This window comes from Amphiura filiformis, chromosome 13, assembly GCF_039555335.1.
Source record: "Amphiura filiformis chromosome 13, Afil_fr2py, whole genome shotgun sequence".
NCBI classification, from domain to species: domain Eukaryota; kingdom Metazoa; phylum Echinodermata; class Ophiuroidea; order Amphilepidida; family Amphiuridae; genus Amphiura; species Amphiura filiformis.
This window is the reverse complement of record NC_092640.1, coordinates 15,592,727-15,606,093: the sequence shown is the minus strand read 5'-3', so window position 1 is coordinate 15,606,093 and position 13,367 is coordinate 15,592,727. Positions and strand designations below refer to the sequence as shown.

General features: G+C 38.9%; 1 protein-coding gene across 1 annotated transcript in view; it reads right to left on the bottom strand.

Annotated features, from left to right (window-relative positions):
• Positions 1-527: 527 nt before the first annotated feature.
• The window catches only part of LOC140168040 (tRNA wybutosine-synthesizing protein 5-like), a 39,011-nt gene continuing 26,171 nt past the window's right edge, over positions 528-13,367 (bottom strand). The window contains exons 5-8 of the mRNA XM_072191345.1: positions 6,214-6,258; positions 4,282-4,507; positions 3,460-3,576; positions 528-1,957 (exon numbers count right to left, since the gene is read on the bottom strand). Of these exons, the coding sequence (XP_072047446.1) occupies positions 1,689-1,957; positions 3,460-3,576; positions 4,282-4,507; positions 6,214-6,258 (657 nt within the window). The 3' untranslated portion in view covers positions 528-1,688. The remainder of the gene's footprint in view (positions 1,958-3,459; positions 3,577-4,281; positions 4,508-6,213; positions 6,259-13,367) is intronic.

The window sequence follows — 13,367 nt, the reverse complement described above, 5'->3', positions numbered from 1 at the left end:
CAAAAGTCAACTTCTTTGAGAAAAAATATTAAACTCCAGGTAAAACGTTACCCTTACTCAAACCACTACCGGTGTCATCAGTTTGTTTATCTGAATATGTATGTTCACTGTCTGACAACCCTCATCTGTATCATGAATACCTGTCAACAGTTTGTCCATCTGAATATGTATGACACCAGGTTGAGGGATGCAATAGGTTCACTGTCTGACAAACCTCATCTATATCATGAATACCTGTCAACAGTTTGTCCATCTGAATATGTATGAGACCAGGTTGCATATTTACAATATACAGATTGAGGGATGCAATAGGTTCACTGTGTGACCCTCATCTGTATCATGAATACCTGTCAACAGTTTGTCCATCTGAATATGTATGACACCAGGTTGAGGGATGCAATAGGTTCACTGTCTGACAAACCTCATCTATATCATGAATACCTGTCAACAGTTTGTCCATCTGAATATGTATGAGACCAGGTTGCATATTTACAATATACAGATTGAGGGATGCAATAGGTTCACTGTCTGACAACCCTCATCTGTATTATGAATTCCTGTTAATTATAACAGTTTGTCTATCTGAATATGTATGACACCAGGTTGCTTGTTCTATTTGTTTACCAGATTATTCAATAGATCTACTTAATAATTTCCACCATATCAATAGCGTTCATATCGCTTAGTATGACATTCATGTCATACAGTCAAGTGGGCCTGAAACCAAGAATCTCTCAAAAGTCAACTTCTTTGAGAAAAAATATTAAACTCCAGGTAAAACGTTACCCTTACTCAAACCACTACCGGTGTCATCAGTTTGTTTATCTGAATATGTATGAGACCAGTTTGCTTGTTCACAAGATACAGATTGTGGGATTCAATAGGTACACCATATGATAACCCTAATCTATATCATGAATACCTGTCAACAGTTTGTCCACAGACTGAATACGTATGAGACCAGGACTGGTTGCATGGTTTTTTTATCCGTTTACCAGCTTTTCTGACAAATCTAATAAATAATTCCCATCATATCAATAGCTTTCATATCGTTAGTATCATTCTCTAGCATGTGCTCTGTATCATGTAATTGCAAAAGTTATCCAACTGCTAAGGGGTGGTGCAATAATGTGTACATCCCCCAGGAGTCAAGCATTTGTGGGGAAGACTCGGAGGGAGCCAAACATTTTTTGACAGGTGGAAAGGCTGAGCAATTTTTGGCAGACCATTTTGAGAATTCCCCAACCCCTCCACCCAGAATACATATAATTATTGCACAACCCCTATGTTTCCCTTCATGTCATTCAGACCAACATAGTTATGTTCAAGCTTAATGCAGGAGTAACACTATTTTGGCAGCCCCCATGTATGAGAATCCAATATGGTGGATTTCATATACGGTTATCAGGAGTCCAGTCTATATCTCTGTCTAACCTCCGGAGGGATAATGTTTGTATTCCACACTGGTATGTGTATTTCTTCCATTCAACAAGGACTTCTTTGCCTCATATAGATACATCTTTTGCCCATAGGAGGGTGATTTCGGTCCTGTATCCCCCATCCTTGGTTACAGGCCTATGCATTTGCTTCTGAAGCTCCCGAAGGCGCTTTATTTTGCTGCAATATCTGAAAACACATTTTAATTTTGAAATTCAGATATCCAGTTTGTATTCATAACTTTCAACGCATCAAGTGTTCCCATCTTTTCCATCTTTCATATAAGTCTTATTCTCAATTTCCATCACCATCCTCCTTCCGTAGAAATCCCGATACTCCTCCGGCAACTCCTCCAGGCACTTGACTGCACGTCGCATAATCTGAAGTGCCCTCGCAGCCGCTTGTGGATCCTTGTTTCCGTAAGTGTCTTTAGGATCATATTGCTTTGCTTCTAGATGTTTCCAGAATATGTTGACTGCTATGCTGAATTCCAAAGCTTGGACGTTGTGAAACCAGAGAGCTGTGATAAAAGCAAAATATGCAATTAGAAAATGGGGATAAAACCCGGGGATCATAAAACGCACACATATTCCTCAAACTTTAAATAAAAACACAATGTACTATACTTTGTTTGGCTCATAACACACAACACCTAACCTCGTTGCACTTTGCGTAATGTGTGACTGGCGCGCGTTTATGTGAATTTACGAGAGCATATGTTTATTACTTTATTGACGTGAGCAGTAACAAAAAATGAATAGTGCCAATTATAACCCAAACAAAGTATAGTCCAAACCCTTGAAACAAAGAATGGTAAAACTGTTTAAGAAGTAAGAACGTATGTGAAATGATGACAATTTGGGGCTTGCATCCATTTTTTTTATGTATTTTTGCATTATAATGATCCTTAAAAATCTCAAGTTTGAGGAGCACTATGCATCCGACAACTGCATGCAATGAATTAGGGTATGATTAGGATTAGAATGACAGCTAAGCATGAGGCTAGAGTTTCATTTCAGTAATTCTGTATCAGTGATACTTTGGAAATCTCCTTGAACAAGATCTATCTCTCTTAAAAGGCACAATCAAGTAGTCCTGAGCATGGTAGGCATAGGCATTTGCCCTCCAGTTGCCAACCTCTATAATTTCTACCAAAGAAGAACAGCACATGTTCATAATTTGAGAGCGTGCACAGCGTAAACAAGGAAGTGGGGTTCTGATTGGCTGATTTAATCGCCTGACAACCATAACAGACGCGGTAATCTGTTTGGCTGATTACGCATCAAAACGCTGGTCAGCACAAACAAAACTCTGCGTTAGGGCGCTCGTGTCAATCTGAGAAAGGAACTGCCGTTTTTTCTCTGAAACCGCGTGTAGTCAGCTCAGTTATAAATTAAAAATATGTCGAAAACTAAATATTTTTAGTCCTATTCACCTTTGCACCACACCTATTGCATTTGTGCTTGCGGATGCAAACTGCAAGCCAAATATCTTTGCTTGCACCACACTTTCCCATTAAAACTGGATCCAGTTCCTAACAGCCAGGAGGGGGGAAACACAAGAAATACACAATTCCGCTCAAGGCTGTGAAGCGGCCTTCAAGTGCGCCTTAAAGACTGGTGGATTTTGTAATGTCAGAGAGGACCTGTCACAGTCCCCTATGCACTAAACAAGCACTGCTCTTTAGCAATCCTAGTGCTGCCACTGCTTATCATTGAAAATGTCTACCAGGGTTCCCGCACCTTGAAGCCTTTAAAATTCAAGGACTTTTCAAGGACTTTCAAGGCAAAAGCATGATTTTCAAGGACTTACAACAACACAAAAATCATGATGTGGCTCTCCATGCGACACATATTAATGAAAGTGACAGCTCCTCTCTACTCCCCAAATTTTGTCAAAATTATACTTTAGGTAAAATTCCAACTTTCAAAGATATGCAAATTTCCAGGACTTTCAAGGCCTTGAAAAGGTGTTTTCAAATTCAATTACTCTCAAGGACTGCGGGAACCCTAGTCTACTTGCCTGGTATAAACAGCACGTCTCCTGGTTCCAAATGACACTCATAAGGTGTGGCTTTCATGAATTCAGGATACTTCTCCAAGTCAGGATTATCAATGTCTAAAATAGTGGACTTGTCACCTGTATAACAGAAAAATAAATCTTAAACTTCATATTTGTGCGCAAGGTTGAAAATACGCAGGTAACTGGTTTGATTGAAATCAACTAACTATACTATGAGCTACTATGATCAAATCAACTTTGTAATACATGTATGCGAGACTCACACAGCTGGGTACAGCACCTATCCTAACTGGGTTTTGCATATCTGATGCATGCTTTTGTGAATTTATGCAGTCGTAAGCTGGGACTTTATTGAAGTCAATAGATAAAGATTCCAATTATAGCATTCACATAGCTAGTTTTTTATCTTTGTTATCAACATCTCTTGAAATGTCTCCAAAGAGATAGAGGACGAGTAATACACCGGGGGTCACTCCCATTGTGGCCTGTACACCATCCGCGATAATGAAAACGCGTAAAAAGGGTAGTTTTTCGTGGGTAGGCACGATACGCGCGTAACATGTTTAGGGTGTCAAAAACATGAAATATTGGAAAAAAGGGTAGCAAAATTGCAATTGCTAATACGCGGAAATAAATTTAGGGTATGAAATTTGATGCAAGGAAGAAAATCTGTGTTTAGGGTATCGTTTTAGCCAAGGGTCAAATCCTTGTTTAGGGTCCTTTTCAAAAGTTGATTATCGCGGATGGTGTACAGGCCACAATGGGAGTGACCCCGGGTAATACAGCTTACAACATGAAAGCTGGGCAGCAGTGCAAACCTACCATTAAGATACAGATATGTGGCATCCTGTGGACTAAATAAAACAGCTCGCTTATGACCTTTGACCTGCAGTAATATGTTATCCATAACATCATAATGTGTCCATAGTTGCACCCCAGGTGAGCCTAGTCTGAGAACACTAGAGAAGAGTTTGTCTTGAGGAACAAAGTCAGGAATGTTGATGTCACCAGCTAGAGATGGGAACTGTGTGTTGATGTCTGCTATGTCCTGTAGAAAATAACAACATTGAAATATAATATTAACAGGAAACGACAACAAACAAACAAACAGAAAAAACTTTCAGCTTCCCGTTGAAGCGAAAACTAAACATGGAAAATAATATAAATGACAATAAATGACTTGTGAACATTTTTCTTCTACATTTGTATATGTTTTTATTGAGCTGTTATGGCATTATTTTAAGAATTTGACCTATTTCTGAGTTCAATAAACCATTCCATTCCATCTTAATTTAAGCATTTGTCTTGAAGCCTAGGGGCCACTCCCACTTTGGAGGTGACACGTATGTAGGGCTGTTAAGACCCCCCATTTCAGTGTCGCTGTCACCCAAAGACCTTATATTTGTTTACGAACACATGCTCTGTCACCCGAAGACCCCCTATTTTTCCATTTGATCTGTCACCCAACGACCTGTATTTTCAATTTGAACAGGAACTTTCACTTATCACTGATTTTGCTACTTTGAAACCATTTAGAACTAGAAATTCAATGTTTGAGGTTTCTGTGGCATTGTTTCGGCTCTCACCCAAAGGTTCCATCTATAAAAAGGTCATGTTCTCACCCAATGACCCCATATATTTAACATTTTGCTCTCACCCATACCCAATGACCTCATATTTTTTACATTTTGCTCTCACCAAATGCCCCTTGCTGTGAAAGTGTCAGCCCTAAGCCAATATCCATTTCATATTGAAGTGCCCCCCCCCCCCAGCGAAACCCTTCCCAAGTTGAAAACCCAATGCAGAATGCTGTTTTTCAGGGTTTTTATCGAACTGTCGGCTGAGCTTTTGACAACTATCTAGCCAAAATGATGGACGGAAGTGTGGTTAGTTAACAGTATACGATGTATTGTTGGTTGAAGCAGCCAAAAAAAGTAGTTCACAGCATCTTGCGAATGGTAGTGAGCTTTAGGAAAAATTGCATTGCTCAATACATAGTGAGCGTGTACAAGAATTCAAATATCACAGATATACTTTTGTAGGTCCTGTGGTTCTTGAGTTATGTTGTAAAGAGGGCTGAAACAACAACTTTTGTAAAAAGTACATAACTCATTAACAACAATAAATTAAGCAAGTTTGCAAAGTTTATGATTTGTAGAATGAACTTTTGCAAAACACCAAAGTGTTATTTTTCAATAATATATTGATTCTGATAATGAAAATCAGGATTTTTACATAATTTTCTTTAAAGGGGTACACAGTGATTTTTTCTGAACATAATATTTTTGCCCAATTATTGCAACAAAGATTGAACTATCATAATGATCATGTTTTTTATCATAAATATTTTTAGTATAGCCTTCCTGAATATGTTAACGACAATGTTGATTGATTATAAGCCAAAGCAATTTGGAAAAAATGCAGAATTGCGGGTCCTGTTTTTTATAGGACACTGTGTAGCCTGGCTCACAGGCCTGTAGCCTTTTTTTTGAAAGAAAAATTGTTCAAAAAGGGGCTGATTTCAACATTTGTACCAAAAAGATTTTCAATGTTTTTACAGAAAAAAAACCCAGATCTTAGTTCTAATTGGCATTTTTGGAGGGCCCCCTCCCACCTTCCCAGCCTGCATCCCCTGCTACGGGCCTGCTGACTCAGATTTTCTTAATTTACTTTTAATTATTTGTAATATAAGCCTACACATATTTATTCATTCCTCCATTTGACATATTTACAAAGTACATCATTTCTACATACCTTTCTGGGATCATTTCCAAGTGCTCTTAAATAATACAATTCATCCTGAAAGAAAAACAAATATAATTGTAAATTAATTTCTGTCAAATATTTAAAATCTAAAAAATGCCATAATGTCGTAACTTGTGTACATCACTACACAGTATATAAATATATGTATGTGTCTTCAGGTGGATACGCAGGCACGCCTATGGACGGCCATTACTGCCATAATGCCTTAACTTGTGCGCATCACTACACAGTATATGGATATAGAGTAGGTGGCTTCAGGTGGATACGCGGGCATGCCTATGGATGGCTGTTACTGCCATAATGCCTTAACTTGTGCGCATCACTACACAGTATATGGATATAGAGTATGTGGCTTCAGGTGGATACGCGGGCATGCCTATGGATGGCTGTTACTGCCATAATGTCATAACTTGTGCGCATCACTACACAGTATATGGATATAGAGTATGTGGCTTCAGGTGGATACGCGGGCATGCCTATGGATGGCTGTTACTGCCATAATATCATAACTTGTGCGCATCACTACACAGTATATATGGATATAGAGTATGTGGCTTCAGGTAGATATGCGGGCACGCCTATGGACGGCAGTTACTGCCATAATGTCATAACTTGTGCATATCACTACGTATTAATATATACAGTATGTGGCTTCAGGTGGATATGGGCTTGAATCGAGACTTGTGGAATTAGCTCTATCGCACGTCCAGCTATCATAATGCAAGCTGGGTTTTTTTGAAGTGGTTTTTTTTTTCAAAATCTCAGTTTTGTTCAACACATGCAGTCTCCTGGGGGCTCTGTTTGCAGGTGAATTCTACAATCTGTATCAAAATGATTGGTACGCATCAATTTTCAGAAAAGACTGCCTCATCAAAATGCAACATAAGATCACCAAATTGTTGTCAGATTAATGAGATAAGAGGTCATAAACTTTAAATTCTGGCCATTTCAAGAGGATCCTATGTTACATTGGGAAGAAGCAAGCTTTTCAATAAATACCAAAACCAACGGGTATCAATCATTATGATACAGCCTGTATGCTGATGTAATTCCCCCTTTTGAATCTGTAGGTGAGATGGTCTTCGAGCAGCAGCGTAGGGACACTTAAGACATAGTGTCAATTTTTCCTCTCATTTTTAGTCATTTTAATGATGTTTTATTCTTTGCCATCCCCAATTTATCCCTTAAAATGGGGGGGGGGGGCAATTTTCCCCTGGATCTCCCTAGCTACACCACTGTCTTAGAGATGACCTGCACCTGTTCTTCCCAGCCTTTTCACTGGTTTATAAAATTGCATGTCCTCCTTATATTTTATACTTGATATTGTTAATTATGTGTATGTTTTATATTTTGAATTGTATGCCCATTGTATTTCAATGCCAGTCATGATGTCTAATAAATAAATTTAAAAATTAAAAAAAAATTACAAATAGAACTTGTAAGAAACATTTTCAACAAATGTCCAAAAGTTAATTTGTTAAAACAAATAAGCAATACTGTAGTGCTCTCACAAAAATATTTTCACATCTTCACATAGAACATTTAACACCTTCTAATACACATTATAAGCAAAAGCCAAATTGGTAAATCAGAAGTGCTTCATTGGTAAAATCTGTTTATTCTAGAAATGCATTGCTTTGGTCCCACATTTGACCTGACAAATTTTTTTTATAGATCTATGTATTTGTGAAGTCAGGCATATTAATCTTTATAACAAAATATTTTGTTACTGCAAAATATACAGTATGCACTACAGATAGAAGGAAGTAAAATCACAAAGGCCAAATTTAGCTAAGTGTAAAAACCCATTTGTATAATTTGGCTAGGAAAGAAATTGAATATCTACTCTTTTGTACTGTCAAATGATCTAGAAAGTATCAATAATGGCTTATATGAGTATCGCAGGCCTTGTTTGCAAGGCAGTACTGTATATAAACATACTGATCTTCACAACAATTGGTCTACATGGCAGATACCAGGCCATGGCATATGAGGAAGTTGGGATTGGGGACGCTACAAGCTGTGAGACCTATTACACTAACTCGACCCAAGTGTTAAACATATCTGGACACAATCACAGTTGCCTTCGAGTTGTGTCACCCCCTGGAATGGGAATACGGATGGATCTTCTCTCGGTAGATGCAGATTGGTCTATATACGACTACTTCTATATCCAGTATGACAGGAGTGGATGTGAAGAAGAACAAGTTGCTGCATTTTGGGGCGTGGCAAAGCCATGCAGTGTTGAATTTAACACAACCATTCTGGAAATTCATCTCCGCGCATGGGTCACTGTACAATTTATGAGCTTTACCGTGGATGAAAACCAACTGCCTCCAGTCTGTGACTTCTCTGATATCATTGGTCTAAATCAAAATCATCAATCTTGTTCAAATCTGAAGTACTATGATGAGATTCATGCAATCACTCATGAAATTACAATGTATCAGGAACTGGTGGAACGACACCCATCCTTGACCATCGAATTACATGTACCGGATCAATATTTTGATGCAAGTGAATTGCCACCACTGCATTTATCTGTTTCAGGTAAGCTGAAATCATAACAGTAGAGAGGTTGCGATTTCCATACACCGTGATCGTATTGTCAGTCCAACTATTCAAAACCCCTCTGCGATTTGCATAAACGGTCATTTTTTGTACTGTCCCCAGTCAGGGTTTTCTCTAACACACAAATAGCATATATAAGCGTTCACACACTTTGCGTACCCCTTCAAATCCAATTCCAACATGTACAAAGTCTTTAAAATGTACACGTTCAAATATTCCATGATTTGATAGATAAAAGTACCTGACATTTTCATCTGCAGGTGATCAGTGGCGTACCGTGGCCGCTCCAACCCCGGGAGGCTGAAGAAAATTCAATTTTGCCGCCCCTTCCCCAACAGCCCGAAAAGGTTGACCCAATTTTCTTTTCGGTGGTTTGAAAAAGTGAAGAGCAAAAAAAAAAAACAAAACAAAGGGATTTTAGGCGCCAGCGCCCTAAAAGCGACACATTTTTAATATGTTATCAAATTTATCCGCCCTTTTGATTTACTAATTCTTTTTGCTACCCCCTTCGTTTTAGCCGCCCCTGTTTTTGCGCCCTTTCTTCTTCCGCCACCCCTTCGTTTTGGCCCCCCCAAGCCCCCCAAAAAATACGCCCATGGTGATGGTCTGCCTTCATGTAAGCATTGAATCACTTGAATGCAGCCAAAAAGATCAATTGCTAGAGGAGTGTGGTATGGGGGTGAGACAGTATACAAATATTAACTGTCTATGAGTGTGATGGTCCAAATATAATCACAAGGTGAAAGATGGATTGTTCCATTCCACGAGCCGGAACGGCGCGTGGAATGGAACAATACATCTTTCACCGAGTGATTATATTTCGCCATTCATTACACTTTTTAAGACAGTTAATATTTGTTTTATATCACTCATGCATAAATTCTATTACTAAAATACTATATAAGGTAAGAAATACATTTTTTCATCAACATAACACCATGTTTTGCCGTGATATACTTCACATTTTGGGATCAGAGCACGGCTTGGCGCAGGCGCACTACGGCAGAGCACATGATGGTAAAGACTATCACACGGAGAGGGTGATAGTAAAAATGACAAATGGTAATCAACCAATGAACTGTCTAGAATTTATGTATGAGTGTTATAATACTTATTAATAGTAGTTACTGATGAAAAAACCGAGGAAGAAACTTTTTAGAGCGCCCTGGCGAAAAAAATAATTGGGTCAACAATTCAGTGAAATTGTTAAAAAAAGTCTTCCAAAGTAAAAAATAACCCCCTGGGCAATGTGTTATACCCCATTACAGGAAAAATTCACAATTGGAAGGGTACAAAAAATTGAATATATCCCTCCCCCCATGGTCTATAAAACTTTTTTGTGCAAGTTGCAACCATAATATATAAAAACCTATTCGTTTTTAAGTGGTGTATAGTCAACATCTAAAAAAGTTGACACATACTCGGGCAATAGGCCCTAGACTGTTAAATAATTGAATACCTGAGTGGAAGAAGGTCCCAACTCCATCAAAACTGTTTTTGAGATATTAAGAAAAAACTTAATATTTGGAAAAGTGTTATAGACAGAATGTTTTCATCTTCAGAGGACCTTTAATACATGAACATACAATATTACATACATTAGATATTATATATGATATTTCCATGGCAACGGTACATGTCTTAATACGAGCTGGAGTTGGGCCCTTCGTCCACTAATATATTGCAAGTGCCATTTCCATAAGCAGATGTGTTATAAATAGCTACAGAAATTTGATAATTATCCATTAATTGCACAAGTAGAAGCGTGTAGTATGTTAGCAAGAAAGTTTATTGTAATCAAAAGCAGATTTCATGGATGAACAAAATTCCTCTTTAACCCAATATTTGTGGAAGAAGGGCCCAACTCCACGGAGTTGGACCTTTCTTCCATGAAAACCATTATTAAGTATACGTGGAAGACTATTTAGAGAGTGGATTTTGGCTCATTTTTCACAAACAATGAAGAACAGCCTGCAGGAAATAAAATGCTGGGTCTAACTCATTTTTGTAAAAAATTGGAGTTGGGCCCTTCTTCCACTCAGGTATTCAATTGGATAGTACATATAGTCTTGAACTGAGATGTACAGCATAATCATGCGGTATGCATGTACGAATGAATGTGCAAATAAATGACGCATGCGCATATTTTTTGGGGGGCCCGGGGTAAAAGCAGGGGGCAGCCAAAACGAAGCGGCGGCGGAAGACGAAGGGGCAGCAAAAAGAAGAAGTGGCGGAAGAAGGGCCGGCAAAAAGAATTAGTAAAAGGGTGCTATACATCAAAATATGTTGCTTTTAGGCCGCTAGCGCCTATAATTCTTCAGCCCCGGGTAGGAGCGACCACGGTACACCACTGTGAGGAGAGACATATGGAACATTACAACCTCTCTAGCATGTATAATTTGGAACAATAGGCATGACCATCAGGATCTTAGCTAGCCACCCGTCTGGCCGTCATTTCAGACGGCCAGTTTGTTCCTGGGACGGGCAAAATTAATACCTTTGACAGATGCTATATTATAAATTGTATGTTTTAAGAAGCTAATTGACCTTTTTAGTAGACCCAATTTGAAGAACAAGGCCATATCAGCACATATTTGAACTCTTTGAACCCCCAATGGGCTATAGATGTCTGGTAAATGTTTTTAAAGGGCAAATTAGGACAGGCAATTTTATTCAAATGACGGGCAACCCTCAATTTCTAGCTAAGACCCTGATGACCATACTCATTACACTACATCTAAGAATGATTTTGTATGTTATCATAAAAATAATACTTCTGGACTACTTAATGTAAAGTATGGATTATGAAAAAACTAGATGGACCGCGGTTCTCATCGACCGTGATGCCTCCACCAAAGGGAGTGATGTCGCACTCACAGGTTGATACAAAGCTTCAAGCCTAAAAGAGGAGACTGAATTTGACTTTAGATGACACCTGGATGACCCCAAAACAACCTTCCAATGACTCCTGGGTGGCCCTGGATGACCTTCAAAAATTTTGGCTGTAAATGGTGACAATACCCACCAAGTTTCATGCCCATAGGAAAAATATTAAGAATCTGACCTAAGATGACCCCAAAATGACCTTTCAAAAAAGCATAGAAATTCCTGACCCCGATACACCTTTTCACCAAGTCCCATCACTGAACATTAGCACATTATACAAATTAGCTAGTACTTCATTTACATATTTTGCGCCGAAATCTACTGCATAATAATTGTATTCCACCAAAGTGTATCACAACATGCCATACCACTTCCGAGATAGCCTTCTCAAATATGTGATGGACATTTTGACGAACTGACCTTCCAAAAATTTGGCTCTAAATGTTGACTATACCCACCAAATTTCATGCCCATACGACATTTTTCATCAATTTGACCTCAGATGACCTCTGGGTGACCCTGGATGACCCCAAAATGACCTTCAAAATATTTGGCTCTAAATGTTGACTGTACCCACCAAGTTTCATGCTCATATGATAGTTTTTACCAATTTGACCTCAGATGACCCCTGGCGACCCCAAAATGACCTTCCAAAAATTTGGCTCTAAATGTTGACTGTACCCACCAAGTTTCATGCCCATCCAACACTTCTTACTAATTTGACCTCAAATGACCCCTGGATGACCTTGGATGACCCCAAAATGACCTTTCAAAAATTTGTCTCTAAATATTGACTGTACCCACCAAATTTCATGCCCATATGACAGTTTTTACTAATTTGACCTCATATGACCCCTTGGTGACCCCTGATGACCCCAAAATGACCTTCCAAAAATTAGGCTCTAAATGTTGACTGTACCCACCAAGTTTCATGCCCATACGACAATTTTTACTAATTTGACCTCAGATGACTCCTGGGTGACCCCAGATGACCCCAAAATGATTTGGCTCTAAATGTTGACTGTACCTACCAAGTTTCATGGCCATATGACAGTTTTTGCTAATTTGACCTCAAATGACCCCTGCATGACCTCAGGTGACCTTGACCCACTGACCAATACAAACTTGTTCTGCCTGGGGTCAAGATGCAACCACCCACCAAGTTTGAAGAACGTGTGACCCCTAGTCTCAGAGAAAAGAGGTAAATAAGGAAAATGGGCCCTCTGACCTCAAATGACCTTTTACCCCAGTATATGACCTTGAATCTCACCCAAAAAAAAGTAGCCAGAGTTTTTGACCATGACCCACCTATCCTGAAAATCTGAAGTCAATCTGCCCCTTCCATGCCCAAGATATAGCATCCGGACGGACTGAAGCACGGACATTGCAAAAACAGTATGCCTCGCGGTGGAGGCATAAAAATCATTGATCTCATGGAAAGAATAATTTATGTGATGAGGGAGACACTTATATGATTTTTTTTTCTTTTATCTATTCTCAGATGTCATATGTGTTGGCAAACTCCCACAGTGTCCATTGGGGTGTTTATGTTCTCTCACTTATCAGCAGTTTGACATCCACTGTTCTACTACTTCTACCAAAACAAGTATCCTTCTACTATACTTCATGACTACAGTTCCCACAAGCTCAATCTGTAGCGCAACTGCACTTGATATTTCCAGCAG